The 21,668-nt window shown below is 43.0% G+C and overlaps 1 protein-coding gene across 1 annotated transcript in view; it reads right to left on the bottom strand.

Annotated features, from left to right (window-relative positions):
• ino80 (INO80 complex ATPase subunit) overlaps nucleotides 1-21,668 on the bottom strand; it is a 163,766-nt gene that overhangs the window by 98,500 nt on the left and 43,598 nt on the right. Inside the window, 6 exon segments of the mRNA XM_033026586.1 lie at nucleotides 1,390-1,593; nucleotides 2,478-2,531; nucleotides 7,695-7,903; nucleotides 9,323-9,443; nucleotides 14,511-14,663; nucleotides 19,769-19,839. Coding sequence (XP_032882477.1) covers nucleotides 1,390-1,593; nucleotides 2,478-2,531; nucleotides 7,695-7,903; nucleotides 9,323-9,443; nucleotides 14,511-14,663; nucleotides 19,769-19,839 — 812 coding nt within the window.

The raw sequence follows: 21,668 nt of genomic DNA, 5'->3' as shown, positions 1-21,668 counted from the left end.
TACCAGAGCTGCCAAGTTTCGTCAGAGCATTTCAGTATTCTAGTACCTGAAAATCAGTATTTTGCTGAGGAAATCAATACGGGGCCATTTTTCGGGAAAAAATGTTGGTTTTTATGTGCGGTCATGCTCATGTAAGAGTACAAGAATGCATAACTTTGCTACCAATTGACATGTCTTCAACCCACCTTACTTGACAGTGCATCCACTGCCATCTCTTTGTATACTGCTGTTTGAACGGCTGCTTCCTGCTTTTAGCACCAGATGATGATGTAAAAGCCATTTTGGAAGCCTCCCTCTCCCTCCCTCGCTCTTTCTCTCTCCTTCATCTCTTTCCCTCCCTCTCTCTCCCTTTAACCCTCCTTCTCGCCTTCCTTTTTTTCTCCCTCCCTCTCTTATTCCCTCCCTCCCTCTCTCCTTCTCCCTCCCCGAACAGTCTGTGACCCATAGCGCTGTGGCCATAGCGTTATGTGTAAAGCCCATAGCGTTGTGTGTAAAGCCCATAGCGCTATGTTTAAAGGCAATAGCGCTCCAGCTGGTAGCGCTATAATTAGAGCCCATAGCGCTGTGCATTTAAATTCCAACGCGCTAAACTGACAGCGCTGTTTAAACCTGGAGCGGGACAGGCAGATCAAAGCTTACAAAAATAATCATCCAGATCTTGAAATTTAAAATACTAAAAGATTTAATCTGCTATAGTTTTTAGAGGTACAGTATGACTTTTTATGTCCTTGCATTTTTTAAGCAGCAAGATGAAACAGGAAATCGGGCCGATTTTTAAAAAATTCATATTTTACACAGCAAATCCATACATCCGTATTCTTATCGCATTTCCGTACAAAAACGGAAAATCCGTACTATTTGGCAACTCTGCAATACGAATCTCAGCACCAACACTGAAGATACCCCCTGAAGTGAGCTCCATGTCAAATCCCCTTAGACTTGTACTTGCCTTCCTAGCCCAAACCTCCCCACAAACTATAATTATTCCTCCTTCTTCCAGCTCAATGGTATATTTTACCACATTGGTAAAAACACCTCTCAGCACTTCCCGAACAGTTCCCTTGTGGCTCATGCAACTCTGAAGAAGGGTCTCGACCCAAAACGTCACCCATTCCTTCTCTCCAGAGATGCTGCCTGTCCCGATGAGTTACTCCAGCATTTTGTGTCTACCTTTGGCTCATGCATTGCATCTTTATGCAAGGACATTTCAACAATTTCCAGTTTGAAGATACCATTTAAAGATTTGATTTGTGAAATCTGAGATATCTCACTTGGTAATCGTTATGGGGTCTATCTTGAGCGGATCCACAGTGTTTTCTCGGATTTTACCATCCCAATTGTGATCTTTTACCAACTGTTAAACAAGGTGCTAAAAAATAAACTTCAAACCTCGCGCATCTCTTCATCCAGCTTCCGCTGTTCCAAAGCTTCTTTCTCTGCCCGTTTTCGATGCTCCTTCTCCACTTTATCATATTTTTTCCAGTATAACAACATCTCTTTGGTCAGCCTGCGTGCCCTAGGCAGCGTTTCCTTACAGTTCTTCTGCGCCTGGATGGCAGCCCTCCGCACTTCTCGCATACACTGGTGGGCTAGCTGGTGAAAGAAACCAACACAACACCAATATAGCAGATGCATAAAACCAAACTCAATCGTTCAGTAGACAATAGGTGTAGGCCATTCGGTCCTTCGAGCCAGCACCGCCATTCAATGTCAACATGGCTGATCATCCACAATCAGTATCCCGTTCCTGCCTTCTCCCCATATCTCCTGACTCCGCTATCTTTAAGAGCCCCATCTAGCTCTCTCTTGAAAGTATCCAGAGAACCAGCCTCCACCCCCCTCTGAGGCAGAGAATTCCACAGACCCACAACTCTCTGAGATAAAGTGTTTCCTCGTCTCCGTTCGAAATGGCTTACCGCTTATTCTTAAACTGCGGCCCCTGGTTCTGGACTCCCCCAACATTGGGAACATGTTTCCTGCCTCTAGCGTGTCCAAACCCTTAATAATCTTATATGTTTCAATAAGATCCCCTTCAACCATCAATAGTAGTTGTTACTGTCAGTTACGGTTTACGTGCTGCACTAAACTGCTCTTTGTCCATGATACTCAATCTAATCTGTACAGAATATTCACGAAGCATATCCCTTAGCCATTGTCATGAAGTGAAGCAGCTTCCAGCATCGGGTCAAAATCTTCCGACAATACCGTGGGAAGAAAGTTCTGCCCACCGCAGTCAGCTGATATCATAAAGTATACTTCAATTTTCAAGGAACCATTATTAAGTTCCAAACATACAATATGAGCAATTATAGAACTTGGGGAAAATAACCCCCCCCCCCCCCCCCTGACCTGCTCCTCCCCTACCCACCGCCTGCTGTACCCAAAGCCTCATCCACTGCACCAGGTGGAAGGAGAGTTTAGTGCACCCAACCCCATTCATTTAATCCATTTGCCATATTCCTGAGAATCAAACCTACCTTCTTGGTGTTGGTGAGAATCATGTTGCGCGCTGAGGATTTTTGCTTGTAAACCTGCAACAAAAAAAAAAACACAACCTAAATAAAAACCTCACATTCCTCAACACAACATATCCTCCCTGCGCCGAGCAGAGTATAACAGACCAAAATTGTCATACGACCTCCTGTATTTCACCACACTTCTCTTGGGTTCATCTCCTTCCATCCCTTTTCATGTTTATCGTCAACAAGGAATATTGTAGAACCACAAGGAACGCAGGAAAACCCTTTATACAATATCCCAACTGCTGTCTCACCAAGGGGCCAAATTAAAAACACAACATTCTCTTTACCCATGTCCTCAAATTCTCTTTACCTATGTCCCCAAAAGGCCAGCAAGCTGTTTATCTTCCTAATTGCTGTACCTGCCCATTATTTTCTCAGTGTTACCCAAGTTCCTATGAACATCACGATCCTCACAGTTTTCCACATGATATTCTATCTGCCATTTTTTCATCTATATTTCACCAAAGCCCTTTTGCATTCTCCTCACATTGATATCTAGCTTTGTATTCTTTGTACATTTGATATATTCTACTGCATCTCCTTATCCCAAATAATTCCAAGTGGATTGTGAATATGTCGGCATCCAAACCACAAACAACATGTTTATTTTGACTCTCGTCTGCTAGTAAATGAATACTCAATCCATGCCAGCATATGAGCCCGAGGCCCACGTGCTCAAAATTTACTTTGGCACCTTTATCATAAACCTTGTGAAAATCCAAATAGACTATATTGCCTGTTTCTACGTACCATTTCTGCTGGTTGCAACCTCAGAAGACCAATACATTTCTCAAACATAATTTCCCAACGCTAACATTGGCCCATTGCTGTTATTAAATGCACTGTAATCACTTCCTTAATGATTGCTAGCAGCATTTTTCTTCCTGAATTCCTTCCAATTTTTCTAGAGGCTTATCTTTGCTACGTGACAATCTGTGAATATCACCACTTTTCAGTCCCTTTAATTTTATCAGCACTTCTTTAAACAAACATGGTCAATTTGATTCGGCTCTTCATTCATTCAAGTCCCTGTTTTCTGCATCTTTGATGAAAACAGAAAATGAATGAGTGTCATTTCTCTGCAATTCCACAATAATATCTCCACTCTCTACCTTCAGGTACCCATATTAACTTGCATTTCTCCCATTACCTTTTGGTGATTCTTTCTCATTTTACAAACCTATAAAAACCTCTCAGTTTCTCTTTGGATTATTCTCATATTCTTCCCCTCTGAAAAGTTGCTTGTGCATCTTATAATGAATTCTAACATTTTCTTGCTGTTCTTTACAGCAATACCAACCGTTCCCGGAATGTCACCAAGACAAAGGAGATGGTGATCGACTTCAGTACACATATGCAGTGCCAAAGTAGAGATGGTTGAAACCTTCGTTCCTAGGTGTAAATATCACCAGCAACTTCACCTGGACCAGCCATTTCGAGGCAATGGCCAAGAAAGCACATCAACACCTCTCCTTCCTTAGAAGGCTTTGGGAGTTCAGCATATCCCCAATAACTCTCACCAACTTCTACAGATGCTCTTTTATCAGGATGCATCACAGCTAGGTTTGGGAACAGAGAATTGTGGACGCAGCCCAGACCATCACACAAACAAACCTTCCTTCCACTGACTCCATCTATACTTCACGCTGCCTCGGCAAGACACTCATCCTCACCCCACACTCACTCTTCTCCCCACTCCCATCAAGCAAGATGTACAGAAGTTTGATAACGCATACCTCCAGATTCAGGGACAGTTTCTTCCCTGTTGTTACCAGGTTACTGAACCGTTCCATCACCAACTTCATTGGAGATCCTTGGACTATCTTTAATTAGACTTTATCTTGCACTAACCGTTATTCCCTTTATCCTGTATCTGTACACTGTGGACTGGATTGCAATCATGTCTCATCTTTCTGCTAACTGGACAGCACACTACAAGAACATTTTTCACTGTACAGTGTATTCAGACCCCTTCACGTTTTCCACATTTTGTTATGTTACAGCCTTATTTTTAAATTGATTACATTCTTTTTTTTAAATCATCAATCTACACACAATACCCCAGAATGAAGAAGCGAAAACAGGTGTTTAGAAATTTTTGCAAAGTAATTGAAAATAAATAACTGAAATATCACATTTACATAAATATTCAGACCCTTTGCTATGACATTCAAAATAGAACTAAATTAAATTGATTGTACATGATTTGGAAAGGCACACACCTGTCTATATAAGGTCCCACAGTTGACAGTGCATGTCAGAGCAAAAACCAAGCCATGAAAACAAAGGACAATGACCCTAAGCACACAGCCAAGACAACGCAGGAGTGGCTTTGTGACAAGTCTGTGAATGTCCTTGAGTGGCCCAGCCAGAGCCCGGACTTGAACCCGATCGAACATCCGTGGAGGGACCTGAAAATAGCAGTGCATCGACGCTCCCCATCCAACCTGACAGAGCTTGAGAGGACCAGCAGAGAAGAATGGGAGGAATTACCCAAATACAGGTGTGCCAAGCTTGTAGCATCATACCCAAGAAGATTTGAAGCTGTAATCGCTGCCAAAGGTGCCTCAACAAAGTACTGAGTAACGGGTCTGAATACTGAAATGTATTATTTCAGGTATTTCTTTTTAATTACTTTGCAATAATGTCTAAACACTTGTTTTCGCCTTTTAATTATGGGGTATTGTGTGTAGATTGATGATAAAACAAAATAATTTGATCCATTTTAGAATAAGGATGTAACGTTACAAAATGTGGAAAAAGTGAAGGGGTCTGAATACTTTCTGAATGCACTGTGCTTTGGTACACGTGAGAATAAACCAAACTAAACTATTTCCTTTCATATGTTGAATTGCCACATTAGCTATCAATGGCCCCCTTTGCCAGTTGGGTTTTTGTACCTGTAAATTACATCAAATTCTTTAAATGTTAGCCACTGTTTACTGTCATACCTTTCAATGTAATTTTCTAACCTACCACAGTCAGCTCACATCACATAACGATAGTTTGCATCTTCAGTGTTCTCTTTCTCACACTTTGTGGATCCAGGTCTCTTGGCCTGCAATGTACCCCCCCTGGCAAAAACATCTGCAGTTCCTCTTTTTCCAGAACTAAAGATGTAACCACACACATGAGCAAGTGTGCAGTGTAAGATACTAGGAACCATCTATTGATCCTTTTTAAGAAGAAAATGGTGGAAACACTCAGCAGGTCAGACAGCACCCGTGCAAAGACAGGCAACATTTTAGGTTGCATATTTTTTGTTTGAAATCGGAGAGAGAGCAGTTAAGTTGAAAAATGGGGAAGAAACAGACAAAAAATACCTGGAACAGAATATGGCCAAAAGTAAATCAGAGGATAAAATTCCAGTTGGTAGGTTAATGGAAAGCGAGAATACAAAGAGCATAAAATGGTGCAAAATGCAAGACAGTCGGCTGTGTATATGGCCATTCCCACAGCAGTCCAGGCCTCTAATCAAAGATATTCCTTTGTACTATCACCACTGCAATTTAAAATGAACTCTTTTGCTGTCCCAGCGGATCTTTAACGTGAACCATTCACCGTTTGTTTCAATGGATGCTACCCAATCTAATGAGCACTTCTAGCATTTACTGCTTATATTTCAAATTTCCACCATCTTGAGTTTATAAATCATAGAATTAGGCCATTTGGCCCATCAAAAATATTCTGCAATTCAATCACAACTGATCTGTCTTTCCCTCATTCTTCTGCCTTCTCCCCATAACCCTTGACACCCATACTAATCAAGAATCTATCTAACTCCACCTTAAAAATATCCATTGACTTGGCCTCCACAGGCATTTGCAGCAATGAATTCCACAAATTCACCACCCGCTGACTAAATAAATTCCTCCGCATCTCCTGTTGATAGGTATGTCCTTTTATTCTGAGGTTGTTCCCACTGGTCCTAGACTCTTCCACTAGCAGAAACATTCTCTCCACATTCACTCTATCTCGGCCTTTCATTCTTTGGTAAGTTTCAATGACGCCCCCCCACCTCATCCTAAATTACAGCGAGAACGGGCCCAGTGCCGTCAAACACTCGTATATGTTAACCCACTCATTCCTGGGGTCATTCTCATAAATCTCCTCTGGGCCCTTACATCCATCCTCAGATATGGGGCCCAAAACTGTTCACAACACTCCAATTGCGGTCTGATCAGCGCCTTATAAAGCCTTAGCTTTACATCCCGATTTTTATATTTTAGTCCTCTTGAAATAAATGCTAGCATTGCATTTGCCTTCTTCACTACAGATTCGACTTGCAAACTTGCATTCGGTGCTGGCTCGAAGGGCCAAATGGTCTACTCCTGCACCTATTGTCTATTGTCAAACTGACTTTTTGGGAATGCTGCACCAGAACTCCCAAGTCTCTTTGCATCTCCGATTTCCAAATTCTCTCCCCATTTAGAAAATAGTCTATGTCTTACTTACACTAGCAAAATGCCCGACTCCACACTTTGCTACGCTGTATTCCATCTGCCACTTCTTTGTCCATTCTCCCAACCTGTCCAACTCCTTCTGCAGAGTTCCTGATTTCCCTACACTACCAGCCCCTCTACCTATCCTTGTATCATCCACTTCACTCTATACCCCCTCCCCGTGAAGAGCAGCGACCCCTGCGGAACACCGCTAGTCACTGGCAGACAACCAGAAAAAGCCCCCTTCATTCCCACTCTCTGCCTCCTGCCATCCAGCCAAACTGTTATCCATGCTACTACTTTCCCTCTGATACCATGGACTGTCACCTTCTTTAGCAGCCTCGCGTGTGGCACCTTATCAAAGGCTTTCTGAAAATCCAGGTAAACAATATCCACTGCCTCTCCTTTGTCCGCCTTACTATTTATTTCCTCAAAGAATTCCAACAGATTCATCAGACAAGATAAGATTTCTCCTTCACAAAACCATGCTGACATCGGCCTATTTTATCATGTGCTTCTAAATACTCGGAAACCTCATACTTTATAATGGACCTAAAAATCTTACCAACCACTAGTCTACAGGTTTTTGTCGTTTTTCACTTCCATTCCAGTCATGTAGCATCAACCTATTGTGTAATAGATAGAAACAAACAGGAAACCTCTACCACCTGAGGGAGATCAGTACTGGCGTTTGCTCAAGTGTGATGATCAACATTGCAAGCGCTCTCACCTTGGGAACCTCCTTTTTTGCGATGGTGAGCCACACCTTACGTCGCCGTGCGTTCAATTGCTCTAAATTAAGGTGCTTTTTCTTCGAGCCAAGAGGAGGGGCGTCGTGGGAGAATTTGGCAAATATTTTCATCTCTGCCCTTCGCGGGGATTCTTCAGAAGAATGCTCTTCCTCACGCTTCCTCTTCTTCTTCACTTTCTTTAGTTTGGCTGAAAAGTTATTAACAACATCATTCACCTCCTCAGATACATCACTCAATACTCCCTCATAAAAATGCCTCCCCCGCTGCTCACAAAATACACCATAACTATACCTGGGCTAGCTGAACCCAGCTTTATAAATGTGTAATATGAGCCCCATGCAGTGCCAAGTCAAACCAAGATCAAACTATAATTTCAACAAAGGCTTAGTACATGTTTACCATATACATTTTTAGTGTGGTTGAACCAGCCCTCAAAAAAATCTACTCCTCCCATCTGCCTTTTGTTGCCAACCAAGGTGACACAATGGCGCCTTAGTCGAGTTGATGCCTTGAAGCCCGGGTTTGATCCTGATGACGGATGATATCTATGTTTCTACGTTCTCCCTGTGACCGCGTTGGTTTTCTCTGTGTGCTCCGGTTTCCTCCCACATTCCAAAGACCTGCAGGTTTGTACATTAATAGGCTTCCGTAATTTTTCCCGAGTGTGCATGATAGAACTAGTGTACAGGTAATCGCTGGTCAGCATGGACTGTTTTATTGGCAGTCTCTTCCTAGTTTTCATCTTAACGACATCTGCAGATCTGTCATCTGCATGCCTTTTTCATGTACACTAAACGGCCTGTCCCACTTAGGCTATTTTTTAGACGACTAGGCTGTCGCGACATGGTCGCCGAGGTGTCGCCTGTTCGGTCGTGCGCAGTCTCCTTAGTCGCCCAAAGAATCGTAGCGTCTTTCTGGTCGCCGCTGGATTTTCAACATTATGAAAAATTTTCGAAGAAGGTTGGCGACAGTGGGTTTGACGCCAATGAGCATAGCTTGACTTCTCCTGCCGTTGGTGCTGTCGTAGTTGTCGCCAGGTTAACGTAGGCTATCGCCAGGTGACGTAGGTTGTCGCCGGTGCCGACTTCGGTTTTTCTGTGTTGTTAAAGTTATGAATCTATTTCAAATTTGATGTCAAAGGGGGGTCCAGTCGCCGGTTTTTCAGCTACCTGCCACGACTATGACAGTCACCGGCAGTCACCTAAAAAATAACCTAAGTGGGGCAGGCCCTTAATAATGAGCAACTTTACAATCCCCCTACCTCTCTAGATTCTGCAATTGCCAAATATTTGGAACCCTTCTTACCACTAAACTTGTTTCTCCCAAAAACGACTTCAGCCTGCTCCCAGGATACTCAGGCTGAACTAAATCATTTGCAAACTCTCTATCTTATTGAATGCTCAACAAACCTCTGACCTCTTGTCCTCTCCTTTACAAAGAATGCATTGTACAGCATTCAGTGTATCAAACAACCCTCAGTTCATCTTCCAAGACACAGAAAAATCAAGCATATAGTTAGTGGAAACAGCATAGAGATACAACCTCCAACAACCGTAGAAACAATGGCAGGAGCTCAGGAAACAACTGAAAATTGCTGCCAACTCACCCTTGATCTTTTTATCATCTTTCTTCTTCTTTCTGCTAGGACCCAGGACATGGCGTTGTTGCTCGTAGAAACTATCATGCGTGGACAGCAGGCCAGTGCTGTAGTACTGGTACTGCTGGAGCTGGAGGTGAATACATGTACTCAATACAACTTGCTCATAACAGCAACACTAAAATATTCCTCCTAACAGTAGCAGATTATTGAAGGTAGACAAAAATGCTGGAGAAACTCAGCGGGTGCAGCAGCATCTATGGAGCGAAGGAAATAGGCAACGTTTCGGGCCGAAACCCTTCTTCTTGTCTACATTACTGACCTACATCAAATGAACATTCCATTACATCAATAAAATGAAATGGAAGTGGTGTAGGGAATGGGCATTGAGAACCCAGAAAAGATTTCAACATCATTTCTACATCAGCTGCAAATCAATATATTTAAGGGACCAGGAATAGATGTGGGCAAACAATTGAATAAGAAAGGAGAGAGCTGAACGTTTTGAATGAGCTGGTTTATTAATGGATGGGAGTTTCAGCACACCAGGCAGAGGAAGCTGCCAGAGGTGACAGATGTACATTCTGTACTGAAGGGAACATGGGAGGAAATAAGACATTAGGTGAAAAACAATTTCACCATAAAAACGACAACTTTTAGAAGTAGCATACTAAAAGCAACTTTTAGAAGGCAGCAACTCTACTGCTGCACCACGGTGGTGTCTTTTGATCACATTTTGTTTCTTACTAAGGATTAGAATTCATTCCTTAACAGAGCTACCGCAACCCAATGCCCACCTGCCTGCCTTTTCAATAGGATGCACATCCCTGGATATTCAGCGACCAGCTCGGTTCCTCTTTCAGCCCTGCAATTGTACAGGGCCCTGGTGAGACCGCACCTGTACAGTTTTGGTCTCCTAATTTGAGGAAGGACATTCTTGCTGTTGAGGGAGTGCAGCGTAGGTTCACCAGGTTAATTCCCGGGATGGTGGGACTGACATATGATGAAAGAATGGGTCGACTGGGATTATATTCACTGGAATTTAGAAGGATGAGAGGATATCTTATAGAAACATATAAAATTCTTAAGTGATTGGACAGGCTAGATGCAGGAAAAATGTTCCTTATGTTGGGGTAGTCCAGAACAAGGGGTCACAGTTTAAGAATAAGGGGTAGGCCATTTAGGACTGAGATGAGGAAAAACTTTTTCATCCAGAGAGTTGAGAATCTGTGGAATTCACTGCCACAGAAGGTAGTGGAGGCTAATTCAAGAGAGATAGGTTTAGCTCTTGGGGCTATAGGAATCAAGGGATATAGGGGAAAAAGCAGGAATAGGGTACTGATTTTAGCAATGTTACAAAATTTTGAGATTTTAAAAATCAAGTCTGTAATTTATCCCATCAGATAAAGCATAAAAATAAGTTTAATTTGACACCTAATTCACTTTCATATCTCAAGTATTTAAAAAGTTATGGCCATTTTCATACTGGGAAATGAGCATCTTGTTCCCTATTGATTTTCTATGGACATAACAAAAAAGCTGTGATCGTGTGCAGTCAAAAGCCCATAACTTTCTTAAAAATTAAGAGAACTGAATGAAATTTTCAGTTATCATAGATTGAAGCATTCTGAAACAAATATAAAATAATCTTACTTGGATGACCTGAAATTAAAGCATATAATTAGTTAGTTACCTAATTGTAGCTAATTTCAGACTTCAATTACTAGATCTAAACATCTATCCATTTCTTAATAAATGATTAACATTTTTAAATAGCCTAAATGTCCAAATAATATTCACAAATAATTCACAATAAAACATGATTTTTAAATCTCATTTACATTAATTTATAGGCCAAATGGAAGGAATTTAGTGTTTAATTGCTGTAAATAAATGCCCATTTAAATCAGCTTTCCAGTGGGTCCCTGTGGAACGCGCTGGTTTAGAACGTTCACATTGCGGTAGATTTGTGCCCCAAATGCCGAGAAAAATACTGCGCGATATAATGGGCCCAAATTGAGCTACTCGCAATATTAAACTTTGTATAAAGGGATCTTTAGAAGCCCTTTTTAATGTAAAAATATACAACCTAACTTCTGCTATCTGCTTTATGAGACCCTGCGGTTGCTGTCGGTCGCGGGTTTAGAGATTGATTTTTAAACTACTATAACTATTATTCAAGGCCTTTAAACCTAATAATAGCTTTTGCGACGGGGTCTTCCAGCGATTTTTCGTTAATAATTAACTAGGCTGAACATTTTCGATTGGAACAGCTTAGAGAAAATCGCGTTTTAAACCCGCCCCCTCTAAACGGCGCCAAAATCGCGCACACGGGCAGCGGCAGATCTTCAACGACGCTTCAGGTAGGCTTTGCAACATACCTACTGATTTTGGATGATCGCTCGAGGGGCCAAATGGCCTACTCCTGCATCTATTGTCTGTTTCTCTCACTCAGTGATGCCCACAACGTCGAACGCGCCAATTTCTAACCACGGTATAAGCTCATGCACCTTGTTTCGTATACTGAAAACATTCAAATATAACCCCTTCGTTTCTGCATTCACCACCCTCTTCTCAAATTGGTCCCCATGTTGCCTGACATTAGACTCGCTCCTTTCTAAACTTTCTGCACTATTTCCTATTCAGGAGACTACATTAACCTCTTCTGCATTTTCCTTCCCTTTAACTTTATCCGTTCTTTTCCAATCTGTTGACCCCCCCCCCCCCCCCTTTAGTTTGAAGCCCTATATACAACCCATGATAGGCAAATCCCCAGGACCCTGGTCCCAGCAGTGTTCAGGTGGAGTCCGTCCCCATCGTAACACCTCCTTCCTTCCCCAATATTGATGCAAATGCCTAACCAATTCAAACCGACTTCTCTGACACTAATCTTTGAGCCACGTGTTTAACTCTCTGATCTTGTTGACCCAGGTAGAACTCCAGAGATGACCTTTTTGGTTGTGCTTTTTGTTTTAGTCTCCCGCTGCTCAAATTCCCTCAGCAGAACCTCTTTCCTCGTTCTGGTACCCACATGGACACAACAACTGAATCTTTCCCCTCCTACTCCAAATCCTTCTGCAGGTCAGATGAGATGTCCCAAACCCTGGCACCAGGCAGGCAACAGAGCCTTCAGAGTTCTCAACCCTTGCGACAGAGAAATGTGACTATTCCGCTGACTATGCTATCCCCAGTTACAGGTAATTCTCCCTGTTCCTGATGTGTCATAGTGTTTGAAGCTCAGAATCCAGGTCATTCATTTTGAGCATTGAAATTTTGAGCAATCACCAGCAACCAACACTCGCTGCACATGCGGTCACGAGGAACCACAATGGAGTCCACCAGCTCCCACATCATGCAGCGGCAACACACCACATGACCCTGCATCCCGACTTTATTTTTTTCCCAATGGCTCCTTTTTAAACCCCCCGCTGCTGCTGCTCCACCTCAAGGCTTGAAACGGACTTGTTTGCTACCTCAGCACACTTTCCTCAATCTTTCTCACTGAAGCCTCTTGTCCTCAACACAGCACGTCACGACAACACAACCTCTTCCCCCCTTAAAACAGCCGCTGCCAAAAGGCTGCTCCTCTAACCCGCTCTCTTTTGCTGGCTGCTGGCTCCCTTCCACAACTAATCCTTGGCTTGCTAATTGTTTTGTTTCCTCTCAAAATGGCTGCTCAACCACTCTCTCCTCGACCTTTGAAGGTAGAGAGAAAAGAAAAAAAATCACAGTCCAGTATTCCCATGGAAACTGTGTCCACACATAATACAAGGAATGAAAAGCAGCGACAGGCCACCCAACAAGTCCTTTTAACTTGGTGCCACACTCTGCACTAACTCCACATCCTGTGATAGCCTCAGCTCTCTTGGGTAAAGAAGAGAATCGACACAATCTATTTCAAAGTGACTCTTCTACATGTTTGGAGGAAAGAACTGCAGATGCTGGTTTAAATTAAAGGTAGGCACAAAATGTCGCGACCCGAAACGTCACCCATTCATTCTCTCCAGAGATGCTGCCTGACCCGCTGAGTTACTCCAGCATTTTGTGTCTATCCTGTACAAAGTTGTCGGGTGAATGGAGATGTAATGCGACTGAGGTGATGGATGGCCAGTCCCTTTACACCACGCATCGCCTCATCTTTACCTTGTATGTTTTGCTCACTCTCACTTTTCCCACAAGATGGAACAATGATAGAGTTCCCCCTGGTCCTGATCTTTCACCCCACCAGCCACCACATCATTCTCCAACAATTCCACCACCTTCAACATGGCTCCATGTTGTATTTTCTCCTGCAACAACAGGAGATGCACCACCCCTCCCTCAACTTCATCCAGGAATCCCAGCAGCAGCATCAGGTGAGACAGATGTTAACATGTACCTCTTCGAACTTCATCTACACTGGCTAGACCAAGTGTAAACTAGGCGACCGTTTCGCTGAACACCTGTAGTTGATCTACCACAGTCTGCTTGATCTCCTGGATGCTAATGATTTTAACTCCCCTTCCCATATCGACCTCTGTTCTGCGTCTCCTCCATTGCCAAAATGAGGCCGCACACAAACTGGAGAAACAGCTCCTCATATCCCACTTGGGTAGCTTACAAGTCAATGGTATTAATATTAAATTAATTAATTTTAAGTAATACCCGCATCTCTTTCTTGTGTCCTGTTCCCCCCCCCCCCCCCCCCACCCCTCCCCACACCCATTTCTCCCACCATCCCGCCTGCTCCATCCCCTTCCATCTATCACAATCCTTCTGGCTTTACATTTCATTTCTCTTCTCTCCCATCTGACACTTCTTTAGTCTCTTTTTTTTTAATCGCCGAGCCTTTGTAATTTACTCCACTCATCTGCCAATCAAACCTTTCTCACCTGTATCGAACTATCACTTGCCAGACTTTATCGAGCCTCCACCTCGTTTTTCCAGCAGTCTATAACTATCAGTCTGAAGCAGGGTCCCAACATGAAATGTTGCCGATCCATCCCCCCCACAGGATTCTGCCTAACCTGCTGAGTTTCACCAGTACTTTGTATTTTGCTCGATTCCATTATCTGAAGTTCCATGTGGTCTCCTTTCTCATATCATTGATTCATTAACACAGGGACCACCGGACGAACAGTAACCCCAGTATATCAAAGTAACAATGCTTCTCCAGAAACCCAGAAGCAGCTATAGATAGAAGTGTTGCACTTTTTACCTCTCTGACATTGTGCACCCGGCTTTGGTGCAGTTTCCTGTACTTATGCAGTCGCAACATATCATGCAACTCTTCTTTGTTGAGCGTGAACTCCCCCTCAGGATCATCATCGTCAGTGTTCGAGTCCGACGTCTCATTGCTCAAGAGAATGTTCTATAGAAGGAAGTGAAGGATGAAAGAATAAATCTGACTTCGTAGACAAGGCCATAAAGTAACGTACAGTGAAGCAAATCCTACTTTGAAGGAGAACACTGGATTTGCACAGATCATGATTTCTGCGCCAAAATGCCTGATAACACTGACCTGTCATGTAAGCAGCATTCCAAACTCCATGCTACTCATTAACTCTGCTTCAACCACCAACTGCTGTACATTCTCAGGTCAAAATCCTGCACAAGGAAAACTCGCTTGCTCACTCTGATCAATTTCTTGGAATGGTGCCTTGTCCCAAACCCATCAATTACCAGAGACTTGTTGCTTCTTGCCTCTACCCCATACCCTTCAACATTTACTAAATCACCAAGGAACATATTCTACCAAAGTCAGCTTTCAGACTTAGTTCATGTATGCATTTACTACTATTGCCAACATGCCAATGAACTATGCTGTGTCCTCAGTCATACAGCAACAAAACAAAACATCTGGATGGCATGTGATGTGCCGATGTTCTATTTTCCTGAATTTGGCCTAAAGTCCACAATTCCTTTCCAATCCATGTACCTGGCCAAATGCTTCTTGAATTCCATTCAATCTTGGAAAGTTCAACACGCACTTGGACTACCCTATTACTTTTACATCCTGTTGCCATTTGTTCACATATTTGTTCTTCCAAATTCTGCTGTGTATTTGCCATAATCGCAAAGCGATCGTCTCTTATTTCTAAATTTTACCTATATTATTTAATTTGCCGATCTCTCCAGGTTATCTTCCCTGATATTGCTGTAAAGATCTCCCAGATCAGCGGTGTGGCACCTCCTCTTTTTGAACCGTCCTCCTCCATCGCACCCAAAAATGCTACATCCTGGAACATCATACTAGGGCAGCAATGCCAGCTTACAGCCCAACATCAGATAATACATACACAATCATGGCACTATACTGCTTCATCAATCTCAAAGTCTGCAGACTGAAGGCATGAGCAGAAAATGAACAGAATCCAAAACTGATGGTACACAAAAATGCTGGAGAAACTCAGCGGGTGCAGCAGCATCTATGGATCGAAGGAGATAGGCAACGTTTCGGCCCAAAATGTTGCCCATCTCCTTTGCTCCATAGATGCTGTTGCACCCGCTGAGTTTCTCCAGCATTTTTGTGTACCTTCGATTTTCCAGCAACTTGCCGTTCCTTCTAAAACACATAATCCAAAACTGTTTGAACAACTGGAAACATATTTCATCCAAGCCGATGATTACCACCAACAATCAATAACTGCGAATCATGGTGAGGGAAGAAGGGAAGAAAATGGAAAAGCATCCTCTGTTCCTGCTTCCTACTGACATCCCTGCTATACAGTTCAGTGAGAGCACGTCAGGATGCAGTTTAGGCTCAGCTGTAATGAGAAAACAGTTCTCATACAGAATGAAAACTGTGCACTTGCCTCATAGCTCTCAATCGACCCTGCCATGTTTAACAATGTGCCGAAATGCACTTCACATTTGATTGTACTAAAGTTTCTCCCTTTCAGACAAGGAGAAAAACTCAAAAAAGTGAAATATTTTCATGTGTTGGCACGTCTGTGATTTTATAGCATGCCATTAAATTTCAGGTGCCTTGGTTACCCTTGACATTCAACCCAGTCAATTAAATTTAGAGTTTAATACTGCTGAGAGCCTAAAAGAATAAATAGCAAGTGTAGGGAGAAATTAAGAAGGGAAATTTAGGAAGCGTAAATAGGGCAAGCAAAAATATTGCAATTAATATTAAACATATCCCAGAGGGTTTTGTAAGCACAAAGATTAAGAGGATAACTTGAGATGTGGAGCCCCTAACAGACCAAAAAGGTAATTTATGTTGAAGGCAGAAAATGGGAGCAAGATTCTTAATTAGTACTTTATGGTTGTCTGATGCTGTAGTTCAAGAGGAAGTGTAAGAAATATTGAACACACAGTATAAGGGCAGATACAAGGTCTTGGCTAGCCGTGGTTAAACACCCCAGGCCTGGCTCGCCCGCCACGAAACTGGGTGAGGGAAGCCGCCGAAGCCAGCTCCTGCTCCCCGCCGAAGACTGGGAAGCGGAGAGGAGGTGGAGGAAATCGGTGATGCTGGAGGATGTTAGACGAGCGGTGGTAGGATGAACACTAATGTTTTCCTCTTGGAGGAAGGGCTCCTGCCTTCTGCGCCTTCAAGTTCGGCTGCGGAAGGCGTCCCCAGGACGCAAAGGTTGAAGATGGGCGGGCAAGGAGGGGGACGACGGTTCACGGGACAACTGGATGGAGGCGACAACTGCAAAAGGCCATTATGGCCAGCTGCAGTTGGAAATGCAAAATTGAGCCAAAACCTGGTAAACTCTCGCATATAGACTCAGTGGGCTGTTTCGATGCATTATGTACCCAACCGGGGATTGTACGCATGTTCGGCAATAATCCTACTGATATGTCGGCAAAAAAGCATCTCACTGGAACTTGGTACACGTGGTAATGAAGGGACCATTAAGAGGACCAGCATTTTTAATAGTGGATATATATCAGTCCCAGAGGAATTATCTATTAAAGAAATTACAGAGGCTTTGACCACAATTTCCAAGTTTCCTTGGCCATTTAAGTGATGCCAAAGGAATTTAGGACAACAGTATTTGCATCAGAGTATTAAAAAAGGTGGAAAGGATAACACTGAGGATACTATAACTTTAGTTAAGGATCAGCAGAAACCTTGCTTTAGAAAGTCACATCAATCAGAGATGGCTAGTGTGGATGATAAGGTACGATTCTGTGAGACTAGTGACTAAAGCAAAGCACAAGCTCAGTGTGTGAGTGTGTAAACTTTAGTAAACCTTTTGACAAGGTCCCCTCTTTAGCATGCTGATCAAAGATATAAAAGCACCTGGAATCCAAGGCCATTTTGGAATCAATATTTTATAGTTGATGGTACTTTTTAAAATGCCACAACAATTACCAATGAGTACTAAAGGTCCAGAACTTGCCCCTTGCTTTTTGTATTAGATAAAGTAGTTTACACTACTAATGTCATCAATGGGCAAACTAAAATAGTCTGCAGATGCTACAAACATTGGCTGTGTATTTTACAGGAGGGAGACAATCTTTAAGCTACAGCAAGGTACAGATGTTCTGGTCAATTGACAAAAAGAATTTAATCTGGAGGAGTGCAAGGGAATTCATTTGAAAAGAGCAACTAGACCAAAAAAATCCCAGAATAAACAGTCTACTGTGTGGTGGAGAAAAAGGGGGACATTGGAATGCAGATCTTCATATCTTTAAAAAGATAACAATAGACAATAGGTGCACGAGTAGGCCATTCGGCCCTTCGAACCAGCACCGCCATTCAATGTGATCATGGCTGATCATCCCCAATCAGAACCCTGTTCCTGCCTTCTCCCCATATCCCCTAACTCTGCTATCTTTAAGAGCCCTATCTAGTCCTCCCTTGAAAGTATCCAGAGAACCGGCCTCCACCGCCCTCTGAGGCAGCTCTCTGTGTGAAAAAGTGTTTCCTCATCTGCATTCTAAATGGCTTACTGCTTATTTTTAAACAGTGGCCCCTGGTTCTGGACTCCCCCAACATCGGGAACTAGCTTTCTGCCTCCAGCGTGTCCAAACCCTTAATAATCTTACATAAGATCCCCTCTCATCCTTCTAAACTCCAGAGTCTACAAGCCCAGACGCTCCATTCTCCCAGCGTATGACAGTCCCGCCATCCCGGGAATTAACCTTGTAAACCTACGCTGCATTCCCTCAATAGCAATAATGTCCTCCTTCAATAGCAATAATGTCCTTCCTCAAATTAGGGGACCAAAACTGTACATAGTACTCCAGGTGTGGTCTCACTAGGACTCTATACTACTGCAGAAGGACCTCTTTGCTCCTATACTCAACTCCTCTTGTTATGAAGGCCAACATGCCATTCACTTTCTTCACTGCCTGTTGTACCTGCATGCTTACTTTCATTGACTGATGAACAAGGACCCCAGATCCCCATGTACTTCCCCTTTTCCCAACTTGACACCATTTAGATAATAACCTGCCTTCCTGTTTTTGCCAACAAAGTGGATAACCTCACATTTATCCACATTAAACTGCATCTGCCATGCATCTGCCCACTCACCCAACCTGTCCAAGTCACCCTGCATTTTCATAGCATCCTCCTCACAGTTCACACTGCCACCCAGCTTTGTGTCAATTGCAAATTTCCTAATGTTACTTTGAATCCCTTCATCTAAATCATTGATGTATATTGTAAATAGCTGTAGTCCCAGCAACGAGCCTTGCGGTACCCCACTAGTCACTGCCTGCCATTCTGAAAGGGACCCGTTAATCCCCACTCTTTGTTAACAGGATTAATTTCATAAACAGGTTAAGAAGGCATTCATTTCTGACCCAAGAATTGAATGTACTAAACCACACTGTTCATGCTAGAATTAGACAACGTAATTTGGTTACCACATTATTGGAAACGTACTCACACATCCAAGCCAATTAAAATATCGGTAATTTAATAAATTTTGAGGAAAAGGCCAGAATGCAGAGCAGATTACATCACTCAGTCATGAACAGTTATCGACTAGGTACGAAATAATTGCAGCATTAAATGGTGAAGAGGACAACTCCCTCATCTTTACAAATTACACTTCTGCTGCAAAATAAAGCTCAGTTTAATTCCTTTCAACTGTTTCACTTCCTCAAAAAACTGGGAGGGTCAGGCTGGATTTTCCTCTCATCTCATTAGCTACACTTGATTACACAACAGAGACTGAAAGTACACTCTACCACTAAGCAACGGCTTGTTTACGGCAATATACTGTTACATTTCAACTGATGTTAACATCCCAAGGCCATCAATTGTTACAATACAATTAAACTACATTCAAGTATTTGCATGGACTTCTCTCCAGATTGTTCAAGTTACCCCCACTGCACTGATTTTTGTTCACACGGCCAGCATATCAGGGACAGAACACAACCATCAGTAACAATTGAATGGACACATTGCGCAGGCCACTCACTATAATTTGGACGTTCAGTAACTCTGCGCACCTTCAAAGAAATTAGAAAAGAATCAAACTACAGGTTCAGTTACTTCCTCACCTTCAGCCATTTTCTGCTTTTCTTCAATTTGCTGAAATTGTATAAACTTCCCTTCTCAACTTTGAGTTCTGCTGAATATAAAACATTGTGGAGAATTGTTAGTCATTGGCACCACTCAATACTGAGGCAAATCAGTTCATCAGTAGTATAATGAATATCACTCTAAATGTTTTATTCTTAGGCAAATCTTTAAGGGTCAAGATAACTCATTTCCACCATTTCCAGACGGGTCGAAGACATCTGGGCCAGAATTCTTTGTAAATGGACTGACCATTGCACACCAGTTGCAGTGTTCATATGTGCACGGTCTTGGTCCAAGTTCAAAATGGTGAGAAACCTAGCTCTGTTGTACACACTTTAGCACACGTGTAGATATACATGCACATATATGTAAACATTTTCCCTCGCACATACACAAACACCTGCACCACCTTCCTCATCACTTCCTCCACCATCCTGTTCTAGAAACATTCTCTCTCTGCTTCAGGTTTTCCATCCATTTGCATTCATCCTTACGTTCTCAATTACCAAACTCTTCCCCAAACCCACCTCCCCTTCACTCTTACACTTTACAAGATTAATTCCCGGGATGGCGGGACTGTCATATGCTGAGTGAGTGGAGCAGCTCGGCTTGTATACTCTGGAGTTTAGAAGGATGAGAGGTTATCTCATTGAAACGTAAGATTGTTAAGGGTTTGGACATGCTATAGGGAGGAAACGTGTTCACGATGTTGGGGGAGTCCAGAACCAGGGGCCACCGTTTAAGAATAAGGAGTAAGCCATTTAGAACACAGACGAGGAAACACTTTTTCTCACAGAGAGTGGTGAGTCTGTGGAATTCTCTGCCTCAGAGGGCAGTGGAAGCAGATTCTCTGGATGCTGTCAAGAGCTGGATAGGGCTCTTAAAAATAGTGGAGTCAGGGGATATGGGGAGAAGGCAGAAACGGGGTACTGATGGGGGATGATCAGCCATGATCACATTGAATGGCGATGCTGGCTCGAAGGGCCAAATGGCCTACTCCTGCACCTATTGTCACTCCAGCAATCAGGAGCTAACTGACTGGCGCCTGTTGATAAGACACCCCAGCCCTCCCAAGTCACCCCAATCCACCTGCTACAGGAATGGCTCCCCTACTTTCAGTCACTATCCAGTTCCACTTCCCCCATCCATCCAGATTCCACCCTTCATCCACACCCCATAACCTGCTCTTCCCACAACTCCCCAGAAACCAGCAAAAAATAAAATCTTCAAATGCCCACTATTAGCAGATTGTGGTTTCCCAGTGAAGAGCACAGCATAGCAACAGGTTCATCAGTGCACATGATGGCAATTTAAAATAATCTGATCTGCCTGTTCGATATTCCTCCATTCCCTGCATGTTTATGTGCCTGTCTGACTATCTCTTAAATGTGACTATTGGACATTAGACAAGAAGCCATTATGAGACTGAGAAACAGCAATAAAACTGTTAGAGGCATCAGCCAAACCTTAGGCTTACTGTTTGGAACATCATTGAGAAGAACTCAAATAGAGAAAGCTAGTAGACAGAATGGGAGGCAGGAAGCAGAAAAGGGAAGCACTCGGGCACAAGAGGAGAAAGAAAAAAAAGGAAATAAACAGAGAATAAGAGGCGGGGGGGATTCTTAAATGTGCATATTTTAATGCTAGGAGCATTGTAAGAAAGGTGGATGAGCTTAGAGTCTGGATAGACACCTGGAAGTATGATGTTGTGGCGATCAGTGAAACATGGTTGCAGGAGGGCTGTGATTGGAAACTAAATATTCCAGGATTTTGTTGCTTCAGGTGTGATAGAATTGGAGGGGCAAGAGGTGGAGGTGTTGCATTACTAGTCAGGGAAGATATTACAGCAGTGCTTTGGCAGGATAGATTGGAGGGCTC

The sequence above is a fragment of the Amblyraja radiata genome, chromosome 9, assembly GCF_010909765.2.
Source record: "Amblyraja radiata isolate CabotCenter1 chromosome 9, sAmbRad1.1.pri, whole genome shotgun sequence".
Classification (NCBI taxonomy): domain Eukaryota; kingdom Metazoa; phylum Chordata; class Chondrichthyes; order Rajiformes; family Rajidae; genus Amblyraja; species Amblyraja radiata.
This window is presented reverse-complemented; position numbering and strand designations above follow the sequence as displayed.